Below are 15,427 nucleotides of genomic sequence, written 5' to 3'. Positions count from 1 at the left end.
TGCCTCTCTCTCTCTCTCTCTCTATGACTATCATAAATAAATTTAAAAAATAAAATAAAAAAATAAAAAAAAAATCCAGGTTCCAACACTTATGAAGTAATCTTTGAAAAGTTTTTTTAGACCTTTGTGCTTCATTTCCCCTGTAAAATATGGTTAATAGTACCTCTCTTCCTACTATTGAGTGGGTTGTTAAAGGTAAAAGGCTGAGGTCAGTGCCTTAGCACAGTCATTGCTTTTAATTTGTCATCAATTATTACCCACTTTACTTCCAAGATCATGTGGCTAATGGTGATGCCGAAGTCTACATCATTTTCTGAATCTAAACTCCATGCTTTCTGTGACACCACTAACAAAGCACTCTCGTTCATACAATAAAAAACAGCAGGAAGCCACTGAAAGATTTGGGAAGTACTTTACTTTATCATGTGACACCATATAACAGCCAGATTTACCGACACCCAACCATAGTGTAGATTTGAATAGGGAAGATGGCTCAGAAATAGCAATCTTAGTAATTCAAGTATTGACCTTTACTTGATAAAGGAAAACAGTTTTGATGACGGGTTTATCAGTTTTAAAATGCAATTCTATATAGTTCTTGTTTTCTTAAAAGGACTACTGTTTTGAACCATAAACAAGGTACAGTTTATTCACCTAAAGGAACTGCAGCTGAAAACAAGTTTAAAAATTCCCATCGCAGTCTATTTTTCCCTTCTCAGCATTGCAAATGCTTCATTCCAACATATGCTGAAATCCTCTGCATCTCCCATACCATTTCCAGGGGAATCCCTGGCAAGTAGTGAATGTCTGTCTTCCTTCAGAAAGACACAGTCAACTTGGAATTTTTCTTATCACATTCTCTAATATTTCTACAACTTGCACTTTCTGCTCTTTTAAAATGTGCTTTTCTTTATAGCATAGCAGAAAAAACATACCACCAGGAATCTGAAAACCTAGATTCTGGGCCCAGCTAAGGCAAAAACTAGACAATAACCCTAAACAGGTCATGAAACTTCCCCAGCCCTGCTCTTAACTGCAAAAGTTAAGTCCTGTTTGTTCAGTCCTTTATTATCATTTATCTTCACAATAACTATTAAATTTATATAAGGCAGCATTATACTCATTTTATATAGGAAATTCAGTCTCAAAGAAGTTACACAATCTACCTGAGATCTCACAGGTGGTAATAATATGACACACCTAAACTTACAGAATCTCACTCAAGACCATAGTACTGGTTGGTACACATCGTACTCATAAGTTAGTTCAATGGATGAAGCAGCAACTTCCCAGGTCCCTTCCAGTGATCAAATTTTAAGTTTCTTCTTGCAATTTTTTTCCTTTCTCCTTGCAACCAGCATTTAAATTAGAAAACCTATATATAATTTGTCACTAAATTTCATTTACCATGGTTCTCTGATTTAACCCTTCTTCACAATTTCTTGTATTTCTATATTAAATCCAGAGATGTTACTTTTTTCTGTTAGCTCCCACGACTGCGTGCCTCTCTGAAAGCTTTTGGACTGGTCTATCAAAACAGAGATTGCTAAAATTTTGTAAATACCAATTCCTTTTTATGATTTTAAGAAGTTATTCCATATAAAAATAAAACAGTTCAAAACAAGAAAAATCCTCTTATTCTCTATAATAATAAAATATTCTATTGATTTTATACCACTTTCCTGTCTTCTTTCATTTGGGATATACTGTTATACCCTTCCCTTGTAAGTCAGTCTCCCTTTCCCTTGTAAGAAAATATCAGTCAAGAGAATTAGGAAAACTCTTACTTTCACAATTCCATAAATAAACTAGAAGAATAAATTAATCATCTAAATTGGACGGCAAAATTTTGAATGTTAAATGAGAGATTCAGGACATTTCCCAAGAGGTCATATGACCAATCTAAAAGCTGATGATATATGATGTGCCTAAAATTACACTTTAAGTTTTTTATTTATAATAAATTTAGATATGTGATTAGTCTTGCTGATATTACATATAAATATATGCATAAACTAAACTTTACAACAAAACAAAATTCATTCTATCAGCAATCCTGAAAATTCAGCAAAGCCCCATAAATAGTACGCTTTCCCAAGAAGGGAGCTTTAAACATTCAGTAATTTGTATAATTTAACATGCTGAAAACGAGAAACTAAACAGGTCACGTGAATGGGAGTACATATAAGAAAAATAATTTCAAAATTTTCTTCATTTTGATGATATTGCTTTCTTGTCTTCAGGAGGGCAGATTTTGACTTCAAAAGTGACAAAATATTTGAGAAGGGATTTTACATCTTTCTGTTCTAAATAGTATTCTTCTGCTATTTTCTCAGCAGTCCATGTTTCTGGATAAAGTTTATGATTATTGAGAAGTGTCAGTGCCTCCACAACAGAAATTTTGCCTTTGGGAATGTTCTTAATATTCATCATGCTAAAGTCATGGCCTTTTACCAATCTCAACTCCTTTGGCTCTTGACGTGTTGCAGCATCTTTTACCTAGTATCAAAAAACAAAAGCAAAAAGAAAAGGTTTTCAAGATGAGAGAAAAAATTAGACATCTATTTTCACAGTTCTCAAATCTCCACTATACTTCTTCAAATAAATACTACACATGCTTCTTCAAACTACATTTCCTCATTACAATGACACATAATTCGATGGTGCTTTTGCCACATTGCCATTACATTAACTATACATAACTATAGCTCAATCATCAAGAAATCTAGGTAGTTCCGGAACATAACAATTCAATGTATATCATCCACTCACCTCATTATTTCATACATATTAAAGAATAAAGACAAATTGATTAGATTAAAACTGTTTTTTTTACAAGGGCAGAATTCTGATGTTGCCCTAAGAGCTTACTCAATTACTTCCACTCCCATTTCCTAGTTTTGTATTTCATATTCAATGTCTCCAAATACTTTAGATGATTCAAATATTGCTAGATATCTTCACTCTTTAAAAAAAAAAAAAAAAAAAAAACTGGGCAGCCCTGGTGGCCTAGCAGTTTAGCGCCACCTTCAGCCTGGGGTGTGATACTGGGGACCCTGGATTGAGTCCCATGTCAGGCTGCCTGCATGGAGCCTGCTTCTCCCTCTGCCTGTGTCTCTGCCTCTCTCTCTATCTGTCATGAATAAATAAATAAAATTAAAAAATAAAATAAATAAACTTATATTTCCAATATCCCAACAAACATAAAACCTATGCATACCCGTCTTTCCATCTGTCTGTCCCAACCAAGTGTAATCCTTGCACTGTACTCTGTATATCTTTCATTACTTGACCATGCCAATCATTCCCTTTTCCTTTTTCTTTCAACCGCACCCTGCCTACTGCTGCTGTATGGTCAAACATGCCATAGTCATTACCTTTTAAAAACACCCACCAAACCTGAACCAACACTTCCTTTTATGGCCAGTTTCCCCCTCTTAGTTAAGCTTTAAAGATATTGTGATCTTGGATCCAAGGTTAGAGGATCAGATCTTCATACCGAGGACACTTTTCAGGCTTTATTTGAACTTACTACACCATCTGATGCTGTTAACCACTCCAACACACCCATACTAGTCTTTCCCCTTGGTTTCCATGCCATCCCTTTTCCTAGTTTTGTCTCTCCACGGTTCCTTGTTCTTGTAGACTGTTTCCTTTCAACTGCCCCCGGAAGGTTAGCATGCTCCAAATTCTGATCCAGGCTCTCTTTTTACTCTTCACATTCTACTGAAGTAATCCCACATACCCTTTGGACTTCATTACTACCTACATGTTAATAATTTTCAAAGCTGATCTCAAACCTAGACCTTTCTCCTTACTTACAGATCTAAATTCCCAAATGCCTAATTGGCACCTTTACTTGCATAATCTACAAGCACCTCAATGGGGTGCCTGGATGGCTCAGTCAGTTGAGCATCTAACTCTTGATTTTGGCTTGGGTTGTGATCTCAGGGTTGTGAGATCCAGCCCTGTGTTGAGGAGGTCCGAGTCAGCAGGGTGTGTGTTTGAGGATTTTCTCTTTGCCCCTCCCCCTGCTTGCATATGTGTGTGCACATGTGCTCTTTCTAAAATAAATAAACTTTAAAAAAGAAAAAAAATTAAGAACCTCAAAATCAATATACCTAAAACTGAACTTACCTCTCTCCTCTGAAAATTCAATTCTATCCCCATATTCTCTATCTCAGTGACCAATTATCACTTCTCTCCATATCCCATTCCAAAACTTAAAGCTTAGTTATACTTGACATCTCCCTCTCCCTCACAATCAATGACCAAATCCTATTGATAGTGACTCCTAAGTCCCTCTTGAACCCATTCACTTCTCTCCCCATCACTACATCACCCTTCTCGAAGCTAATGTCTCTTGTAGGAACTACTACAAAAACCTTTCAACTTGTCTCCTTTGACTATATAAAACGCATTTTCCCCCTCTCAGCCTATCATGAAGCCAATTGGACATAAAACTCAAGGACTTCCCATTGTCAAGATAAAACCCAAATTCCTTAGAAAGACAAATAAGGACCTTCATGATTGGGTCCCTATTACCTCCATCTTATCTTATTTCTCCCAAATGTATTGCTCACACTTTCCCCTAACTGTAATCAACTCTGTTGTCCAAAGGTATCACATATTCTTCTACTTTTACACTGTAACTTTGGTTTAAAACACTCTTCCCAACTTCTTCACTTTCCAATACTCATAGCTTCTCTTAATTTTATTTTCCCAGGTAATCCTTCTTTCACTCCATATAAATTGTTATTCAAAATTCACTTCAGATTAAAATTAAATACTGAAATTATTATGACACTGAAAAAAATGCTTGGTAAAATTCAACATCCTCTTGATTAAAAACAAACTCTTAGCAAATTGAAAATTTTAAAGTCTCAAATGTGACAGAAGTATTTTTAAATCAGAAACCTTATCATTTTATTATAAAAATGCTAAAACACTAGAGACACCCAATGTAAAGGAAGAATAGGAGAGACTACCAACTTCTACTGCTATGTTAATGTTACAAACATAAGGAGAAGTAGTATAAATATTAGAAAGGCAAACTATAATTCTATGCTGATGATACAGGAGTATCTTCAAAAAAATAACAGAATCAATGAAAAACCAACAGAAATAATAACTTAGCAATGTGGAAGCTGCAATACAAAAATCATTTGCCTTCTGACATATTGGCAATAAATAGTTTAAAATTTTAGGGTGGAAAAAAAAAGATCCCAGAGTAACAGCTTTCCCTCTAACCCCCAAAGACTCAATAATACAAAGACATTAATTCTCAAATTAATTTATACATTCCCATTCAATTATGCTCAAAATCCAAATCAGACTTATTAAAGAACCGGACAATTTAAGGGGCACCTGGATGGCTCAGTTGGTTAAGCATCTGACTCTTGATTTCGGCTCAGGTCATAATCTCAGGGTTGTGAGATGAGCCCTGCATAGAGCTCTGTGCCGGGGAGTCTGCTTCAGAATCCCACCATACTCTGCACATGTGCTCTCTCTCAAATAAATATTTTTGATTAATTAATTAAAGCACCTGACAGTTCATCTGGAAAAAAAAGTGAGACAAAAGCCATAAAACCTTGGGGGGGGAGGGGGGAGTCATAACAGCTATCATTACAAAGCTCCATTAATAAAATATGACCCTACTGTAAGAATAGAAAAATAACTAGAATTGGTAAATCCATCAACAGACTTGTATGTATTGGCATTTTAAGGGAGTGGAGAAAAGACTGGGTTATTCTGTAAGTTATATTTAGACACCTGACCATCCAGTTGAAAAGATCTCCTGGACGCCTGGGTGGCTCAGCGGTTGAGCATCTGCCTTCAGCTCAGGGCGTGATCCCAGGGTCCTAGGATCGAGTCCCATTATCAGGCTCCCTGCAAGAAGCCTGCTTCTCCTTCTGCATGTCTCTCTCTCTCTCTCTGAATAAATAAATAAAATAAATAATTTAATAATTTAATGAATAAATAAAATAAAGTCTGAATAAATAATAAATAAAATCTGAATAAATAAATAAAATCTTAAAAAAAAGATCTCCACACACCAAACACTACACTTATTGCCAAATAAAGATTTTAATATAAAACACACAGTTGTAAAAGTACGACAAAGAAATACAGAATACTGTTTTTATTAGAGTCCAGACTTCCAATACGACGAAGAGCAAAAAAGTTAACATGTTTGACAGAATTCTCAACAGCAGTTAAGTTAAAAAAGCCACACAAAAATAAATTATTTGACATACGATATCAGTAATGTCTCAAGACTTCACAAATCATTAAGAAAACTAGGAACTACCCAAAAGAGAAAAATGGACAAAACATAAATAGGTACACTTCAGCAATTTTTTCACTGCCATTCCCCCCAAGTCTTTTTAGTCTTTTCCTAATATCCTAATACCCCCATAAAAAATTTTTTTTAAGGTTTTATTCATGAGAGAGAAAGAAAGAGAGAGAGAGAGAGAGAGAGAGAGAGAGGCAGAGACATAAGCAGGCCCCATGCAAGGAGCCTGATGTGGGACTCGATCCCGGGTCCAGAATCAGGCCCTGGGCTGAAGGTGGCACTAAACCACTGAGCCATCCGGGCTGCCCTCCCACCTAAAATTATAATACCATTGTGTATCTCTTTATGTATTGTATCTATGTAACTGTATTCATAAAAACTGCTAAGTTTTTTTCACTCCCCAAGGGCCAATTTTTGAATGCATGATTTAATACAGCATGAGATAAACAACAGTTGGAAGTATTACTCAACACCTGTTATTGATGGAAGTACTCAACACAAAGAACATGAACATCAACCCTTCTATCTTTTTTTATGGGAACATCTGGTGACAAATGAGCCCTATAATTGGTATTACATGTAACAATTCACAGACCTTATTTTACATGAATTTTATTTCACTTATCTAATGAAAATTATATTAATAAGTGTATCTGTGCAAACAGTATTGCCTGTCTAGACAGAGAGGGTATCAGAGAATTTTAGAATGGAAAGAAATCTGGGAATTGTCAATGGCACTTCTCTCCCCTTTAATCATACTCTCCCCCCAACTTAGGACCTTCCTGCCCCAACCAACTCATCTAGTTAACTCAGACTCATCTTTCCGGCAGGAGCTTGAATGTCACTTTCTCAAATCACCCAAACCAAACACAAACAGGTCCCTCTGATACACTTACAGTGCCTCTACTTTTCCTTCACAGACCTATTAGTAACTACGTACTTATGGTTGCTCATTTGTTTGTCTGCGTCCCTCACAATATTCTGAGCACCAAGAGCAAGGACTAGGTCTGCTTTGCTCACAACTATACACAAAGCACTTGTGCCTGGCATTTATATATGGATTTATATATAGGTTCCTATTCCCAATGTGTTCTGTAGGCGCCCAATTTTCACATTTCCTATCTGAATACCTTTAAAAAAAAAGAAAAGAAAAACACCGACAACACAACACTAAAGGAATCCCGCAGATCGCAACAAAATTCAATCCACTGAAGGCTGAGAAAATAGTTATTAAAGCTCTTCTTCGGTGATTCAAATGACAACCACCAAAAGTACTGTACCAAATCCTATAAACTGTGAAATAATATCACCCCTACACTTAAGTTTCCCCAACACACTGTACTCTGGTCACAACTACACTGACAGTTTTACACGTGCAGAGCATTCAGTCTCTTTTACTACCTACCACAGGTCTCCTGGTCGTTTTCCTGGGGCACAAGGGGTTAAATTACTTAACCTGCTGAATTATAATTATTATTTTTTAAAGATTTTATTTATCTATGCATGAGAGACACACAAGGAGAGAGAAGGAGAGGCAGAGACAGAGGCAGAGGGAGAAGCAGGCTCCATGCACCGGGAGCCCGACGTGGGACTCGATCCCAGGGCTCCAGGATCAGACCCTGAGCCGAAGGCAGGCGCTAAACCGCTGAGCCACCCGGGCTGCCCCTTACCTGCTGAATTAAAACACACGTTACCTGCAGAGAAGATACAGGATCTCTGGAATCAACATACACATCTCTTAGTAACGACAGCAGTTTGTCATCTTTCCTGTCGATTTCCTCCTTGATTTCCGGATGCTCTAAGGGCAGAAGAAGAAGGTCCCAGTATTAAAACCAGAGAAAATTTCCGCCAAGCTCCCAACGCCTAACAGGAGACGATCCCTTTTAGTTTGTCGCTTGATCCAGAGGCCCTGGGACAACACGCCAGGTGCTGGGCGCGTAAATCAAAACGCCAGGTCAGGCTCGGCGCGCCCGGCTCCGCGAACGCCCGAAGGGGGCACCTCCAAGGCCCCAGACCCCTTCCGCTTCCGGATTCCCCGCAGCAGGTCGGCAGGCGGGGAAGACGCAGGGGTGCCGGGGCCGCACCCGCACCCGCACCCGCAGAACCGCGACGTGAGCGGAGCCGTCGCTCCGCGGCAAGGGCAACGGGCCTCCCCAATGTCACGGGCCTGGGGTCCCGCCTTTCCGCGCCGGGCTGCCGAGTCCCCGCCGCCGCCCCGGGTCACCCCCGCGCGGAGCCCGCCCAGCCGGCCCCGGGCGGACCGACGCGCCCTGCCACCGCTTACGGCTCATCTGCTCCCGCAGGAAGCTCCTGGTGGACGGGTGCCTGGGGGCGGGCGACGGCTTCATCCTGCTGATTTCCCGTTCCGCCCGGTTCTCCAGGTTGAAATTGCGGAGCGCGCGAGCCGCGGCGGCCCCCATCTCCTCACCGCATGACGTCCTCCGGGGCCGCCGCACGTGGGCCAGCGCGCGCCGGCGACCTCGCGGACGCACCGAGCATGCGCGCTGCGGGCCCGACCCGGCCACGCCGGAAGAGCGGCGGCCCAACGCGCCCGCGCGCCCCCCAGCGGTCGGGAGGGCGCGCGGCTCGCCTCCGCCCAGGCGGTGCGGGAGGGAGCGGGCGCCCCGGCGGGAAGCCCCAGGGCAGAGCCAGGCCCCGCCTCCCCGCGCGCCTGCCCGGGGCTGCCGCGCGCTCGCTCCCCGCGGGGCCGACGCTGCGGGCCGAGACTGCGGGCCGGGAACTTGACCTTGCGGTCCACCCGCCCACGGGCCGGGGCGGCCGGAGAAGAGCCAAAGTGAAGCCAAGTGCCCCAGGAGACGGGGCTGCGGAAAGCGCCGGTTCCCAGCCCGGGCGGCACCTGCCTGCGGCCCACGGCGCGGTCCTGCGGGCCCGGGTTCGAGCCCCGCGTCGGGCTCCCTGCAGGAGGCTGCTTCTCCCCCGGCCTGGGTCTCTGTCTCTCCCTCTCTCTGTGTCTCTCATGCATAAATATATAAAAACCTCTTTAAAATGCAAAATAGGGATCCCTGGGTGGCGCAGCGGTTTGGCGCCTGCCTTTGACCCAGGGCGCGATCCTGGAGACCCGGGATCGAACCCCACATCGGGCCCCCGGTGCATGGAGCCTGCTTCTCCCTCTGCCTGTGTCTCTGCCTCTCTCTTTCTCTCTGTGTGACTATCATTAATTAATTAATTAATTAATTAAAGAAATAAATAAAATGCAAAATAGATCTAAAAAATGATTTAAAAATCTCAAAAGTGTATTCTTGCCCCACGAATATTTGTTCTCACGCTTACTTAAATGCCCTTTGTGTTCCTGCGTCCTCGCCTGATGCCTTTCTGAGCTACCTTGTTCTCTTTCTTTCGGGGTCTTTCACATCCCGCTCTGCTCAGGCAATTTGACTTGACGGAATCGGTTTCAATCATGTTGTCCTCTCTCTGCGGTTTATTTTTTTTTTTTTAATTTTTTAAATACTTATGAGAGCCACGGACTGAGACACAGGCAGAGGGAGAAGCGGACTCCTCGCAGCGAGCCCGATGCGGGACTCGATCCCGCGACCCACGGGTCACTACCTGAGCCAAAGGCAGATACTCAACCACTGAGCCACTCAGGCGTCCCTGGATGGTTTTAAACCAGTGAAAAGGAAAGAATCCATCTAAAGATAATTGAATAAAAGTACTTTTTAAAAAAAAAGAAAGAAAGGGGCAATTTTATTTAAAGAAAATTAATGTAATTATTAACTACGATACTTAATCATAGTGAAAGTACTGCAACGAACATAGCTTCCACCATCGATTATCATGAAATGTGTCTTTTTTTTTTCTTTTTTTTTGCTGGGATTGGCCTTTGGAATGGATAGAAGCTAACGCGTTCTCTCTGGTAGAGTTGGGAACTTACCTGAAGGTGGCAGGCTGCTCCAAGATTTTCATCTTTGAGACTTAAGCAGGCCTGTAACTCGGTGCTCTGTAGCCCAGATACTCAGATTTCTATGGATGTCAAGACATTTCATCTGCCTCACTATGTGCGTGAGCTTTAAGAGCTATGGTAGCACCTTCTACTCACTGCCTGTTAAAATATTTTCAAAGTAGAAAACTCATTTTCACAGAAATTTTACCGCACTTACAGCAGCATGTTAGGCATCTAGCAGCGTAAAAGTAATGGGAGACAGAAATTACAGGAAGGGTAGGGGGCTGTGGAAATTACTGAATGAAAGCACTCTGAGTTTCCACATGTGGGTAAGATTTGGATCCAGTGTTTCAGGAGCCCTCCAACCTGTGCCAGCTACATTATTGCCTGGTTCTGGCCTCGTCCTCCTCAAGTGCGCTTAAGAGCAAAACAGAAGCAGAGGTACTCCCATCAGAAATGCACAATTGGCTGTCATCACTTGGGAGTCATCATGGAAATTAAACCGAAATCACAAATGCGTAATTCCAGCTCTTCTGGTCAAAATATGCAAAATAACAGGAAGTCTGGGCTCAGAACTCTCCTGGGCTTCTGTTAAGGCTTGAAGTCGGGTCCCCCAGGAAAGTACAGCCAGGATGCTGCTCAGAATTAAGCATCTCTCTGAACGGAGTATTATGATGGGTATGTATTACTAAATATCTTAGGATGCTAATGGAATAAGCCCAGGATCCTGCCAACATAATAGAATATAAATTCTATGAGGGCAGAAATTTGTGTCTATTTTGTTTACTGCTATATTCATCACATTGAACAGTGCCTGGTACATACTAGGTACTAAATGAATGTCAAGTGAATATCAAATGAACCCAATGACAAGTAGGGGCCCTGAGCTGGAGTCCAAGCCCTAGCTACATAGGTTCCCTCTGCCAGAAGTGGATCCTTGTGAAAGTCACTCACTCTGGTTGAACCTACTCTCCTCATCTTAAGACGATATACTATAATTAGTGGGTTTCACATAGCTTAAAAATATAAATATATATAATAGTAAATATTATTGTTTTATATATATAATATGAAGCATCTAATACAGGTTTATTTCTGAGTTCACCATTCTGTTCCATCGGTCAGGATGTCTGTTTTTCTGCCAATACCATACTGTTTTAACTACTATAGATTCATAATATAGTTTAAAATCAGGGAGCATAATGCCTCCAGCTTTGTTCTCAAGATTGCTTTGGAACCAATATATTTTTGAAAAACAGCAATGAGGGAGGGCTTACCCTGTAAGATATCAGAACACAGTATAAAAACCTTACAGGGTGATACTGATACAGAAATAGGTAAATAAATCAATAAATACCATAGTGACAAGACAGATCTAATTATGTACAGCGTGACATTTAAAATCACCCTATGATGTGAGGATCCACATTTCCCCCCACAAATGGATAGCTACGTTTCCAGTGCCATTTATTTACCAGTCCACCATTTCCCCTTGCCTATCATCACTATTCACCACTTGCTGTTTCCTTGTTCCTCTCCAGTGTTCTCCAGTTTTCCCTGCAGATTGCATCAGATTGCTTTCAGATGTATCCATGAAGTAAGGGACATTTTGTCATGACTCAGTTAATTCTACTGAGGTAATTTTGTTCTGTGCATAGCAATTTCATCAGTATAATTCTCCATCTTGGCTTCAGCTACAGACAGTACCCCTGACAATTTGGCAAGGGAAAAAAAAAAAAAGTGCAACAAGCAAATACTCAAGAACTAATTTTCATTTCCAAGATTATGAAAACAGAGAATATGAAATAAGGAATGTCAGACGTTAAAGCTGTGAAAAGCAAATTGTAACCAGAGCAGTTTACCTTAGCTAGTGAGCCCAACTCAGTAACTCCAGAGGTGGTAGAGAAAACAAATCCCATCTGTCCATCTTCAGGTCTGGCCCTTTCTTTCTGATTGTAACTGTGTCTCTCTTTCTTTTACATCCATAGGTTAACATAATGATTATGAATTACTGGCAGTAGACAGACCTGCATTTGAATCTTAGTTCTGTCTTCCTGACTGCATGATTTCTGGGTAAGTCCTCAAATTTTTCTTTTCGTCGGTTTCCTCACCTGTAAAATGGGATTACCTGACAGGATTGCTGAGAGACACATAATCAATGTGAAGGCATAGGACTTGACATGTAATAAACATACAAGAACTGTTAGCAATTCTTTTATATATCAAAAATATTCATATAATATGAAACTTTTCGATAGTAATAACTTTAGATTTGGTTAGCACTTTATAGTAATTGTTTTTTTCAGATACTTTATTTCATTAATGCATTTTTGCAATAGCCTAGTGTTTTATTCACATTAGAAGTATTTCAGAGGTTGCATTTAGCCTATTGTTTATAAAATAGTAGACACCCTAGGAGGTATATGAAGTCACCTTGCCCATAAACTTCTGGGAGCACTTTCTTATTGTCAGTTTGTGCCCCCTTTTACCCTGTCTCCTTTTCTGCTAGCTTCTCCCTCTTTCTGTGTCTAGGAATTCCATACCTCCACCTAAACTTGAGTGCACACAACCCCTGTTGAGCCTCATTTCTGTTGGAAGTGCCAGGGTTAGCCAAGACAGGGAGGCAAATATGGTAGACAGAATTCTGTGATGCCTAGTGACCCCAAGCAGAGAACTCAGACAAGCCTGCCTGGTCTTCTGACCTACAGAGCTATGGGATTATAAATGGATATGGTCGTAAGCCTTTACATTTATGGTGACTAGATATGCAGCAATAGAAAATGAATAAAACATAGCAGGTTAACCTGAGAGTAGGATTGGGGATGAAATGAATGGCAGTGGACCCAGGCAATCCCAGAGGCCAAGGAAAGGGTGCCTCCCACCCTGGAAACCACAAACCCAGGAGACTTCAAAGATTGCATCCTCTCCTCACATCTCACTCAATAGAGCAAGTCCCTGACCATATGCCAAAGCACTGTTTGGAGCCCTAAGGATAAAGTCAAAACTCAAATCCTTGTACCAGGAATGACAGTATGGTAATGTAGTGTTATCACATGGGACAATTAATAGAAAAAACTTACTAGGAACAAAAACACAAGAGGGAAGGAATAAACAGACATGCATTTATACAAAGATTTTGCCAGTAGAAGGAGAAAATCACAACTCCTACCCCATAAAAACCTATGCAAATGATTTTGTTCAATTCATCAATGGAAATGGCAAGATTCATAATCAGTTCAAGGATCGAAACATATGCCATCAGGGATTTAAAAAAAAAAGTAGAGGATGGTTAGGAAGAAAGAGAAGCAGAGAACGAGAAAAAGTTAATGTTGAAGTTGTCACAGGCCAGCTGGTAGAGGTATTTAAATGATGTGATATGGAGTTTGGTCCTTATTTTCTCTATGTATGAAGGTCTCTTGAATGGAAGAGAAACATAGGCTTGTTTTAGAAAAATGATTGACATCCACATAAAGGGTGGTTTGGAAGAGAGAAATCAGGTAAGATGCTGCTATTATTGTCCATGGGGAAGGTAAGGTTCTTTTATCCATTTTTCTTAAGGTTACTGTTTAATCAGAGATCTGTGGAGGAACACTGTTAGATATACATTTTGCTTAAGCTGTATGAATAAGACAGCAACTTAGTAGGGTCTGTGACTGAGCACAAGATGTAGTTATCTGTTTTGATATTCTCATGCCACTCTTGGTGTAGGTAATCTCTTTTAGAGCTTGTGATTAAATAGAAGCTCAGAATGTACCCATACGTTCATGTTGACTTGCAGATTCCCTACTCATGGCCACAGGCGCAGCAGCACTTCTGCTTCTATAGGAAGCTAAAAATATCAGTTCTGTCTACAGATTTCACAGTGTGAAATGTGATCTAGTAAACGATCTAGTGTGATCTAGTAAACGAATAGATAAGGCTTCTGCTTTCATTGAAAAATAATTCTAGCTACATTCTGATAAGGAGTTGAACATGTTTTCTGTAAGAAATTGTAAATGTCTATGCAAACAAGAGAGAATCTTATTACTTAGCCGTGTTGCTCTGTTAAGAACTAGTGGTAACCCTTTTAAAAATAACTTTAGATTATTGAAAATTTCAAACATATTTAAATATGTGAGTCTAGTATAATAAATTACTTTGTACCTATCACTCAGTACCAGTAATTATCAGTTCATAGCCAATTTAATTTCTTCTATATACCTTTTAATTTTCCTACCTCCCCCAGTTATGCTGAAGAAAATACTATATATCTTAACATTCTAAGAGCATCTTACCCAAACAAGGTCTGCTCTTTTAAAACAGGACTATAAAATAATAGTAGTACTTTTAAAAAGGCTGTAAAAGAAAAAAAGTAAAGACTTTTGGGTGGGTTTACATTTGGTAAATTCGTTATTATTTGTTTTCGATGAACTTGAGCAATAAAGTCATAATATGCCTGTTAAACACTTCATGCTCAAAAAGCTCTTGAAATTGTGTCTCACCCTCTCTGCATACTTCACTGCCCACAGGCTTTCCTTTCACTGGCTTTCCTCCCTCTAAAAGACCAGAACACTTGCTGTTCATCAGAAGAGTGACTCTGTAATCTCAAGATGCTGAAACTGAACTCACCCAGCTCATTTCTGTATCAACTCCTACTACAAGGCCATTCTTGTTTTTAACTGGTTGATTGAGCCAGATGACAAGTGAAGTATGATTCATTTGAATAACAACATCCCATCCCTGCTCCCTTGCCAACCCCCCACCTCCACCCCTCAAATTAGGGTTCTGGTTAGTGCCCAAGATGTACAACTAACAGTGCTACTTTGCATGTGAGTAATTAATTTTTCATCTTCCAACTCAGAATCCAACAGAACAGACAGATGAACAGTAGATCATGCAGCAAACTTCTTAAACTTAACACATAGGGCGACTAAGATGTAGAGGTGTGGTAGGCTCAATAATGGCCCCAAACACCTCAAAATCCTAATTTTTGTAACCTGCAAAAGTATCTTAAATGTAAAAGACATTACAGGTGTGATCAATTTAAGGTTCATGGGATGAAGAGATAATCTTGGTGGGCACTAAATGTGGTCACAGGGGATACCTGGGTGGTTCAGAGGTGGAGCGTCTGCCTTTGGCTCAGGGCCTACTTCTTCCTCTGCCTACATCTCTGCCTCTCTCTCTCTCTCTCTCTCTCTCTGCTTCTCATGGATAAATAAAATAAAATCTTTTTTTAAAAATGTGGTCACAGT

The 15,427-nt window shown here is 40.5% G+C and overlaps 1 protein-coding gene across 2 annotated transcripts; it reads right to left on the bottom strand.

Moving 5' to 3' along the window:
* Positions 1 to 396: 396 nt before the first annotated feature.
* Positions 397 to 8,798, bottom strand: NDUFAF4 (NADH:ubiquinone oxidoreductase complex assembly factor 4). 2 transcript variants are annotated; one of them, XM_072832017.1, is made up of 3 exons: positions 8,580 to 8,798; positions 7,990 to 8,093; positions 397 to 2,499 (listed from the first exon to the last, which is right to left on the bottom strand). In XM_072832017.1, exons 1-3 carry the CDS (start codon positions 8,713 to 8,715, stop codon positions 2,212 to 2,214), a joined length of 528 nt encoding a protein of 175 aa, XP_072688118.1. In that variant the 5' UTR covers positions 8,716 to 8,798; the 3' UTR covers positions 397 to 2,211. The 2 variants fall into 2 exon arrangements, with proteins under 2 accessions (XP_072688118.1, XP_072688117.1); XM_072832016.1 differs by having other exon boundaries at positions 7,966 to 8,093; positions 8,580 to 8,787.
* Between the last annotated feature and the right edge of the window lie 6,629 nt (positions 8,799 to 15,427).

This window comes from Canis lupus, chromosome 7 (genome assembly GCF_048164855.1).
Source record: "Canis lupus baileyi chromosome 7, mCanLup2.hap1, whole genome shotgun sequence".
Classification (NCBI taxonomy): Eukaryota; Metazoa; Chordata; class Mammalia; order Carnivora; family Canidae; genus Canis; species Canis lupus.
The sequence above is the reverse complement of the archived record's forward strand: the minus strand, read 5'-3'. Positions and strand labels throughout refer to the sequence as shown.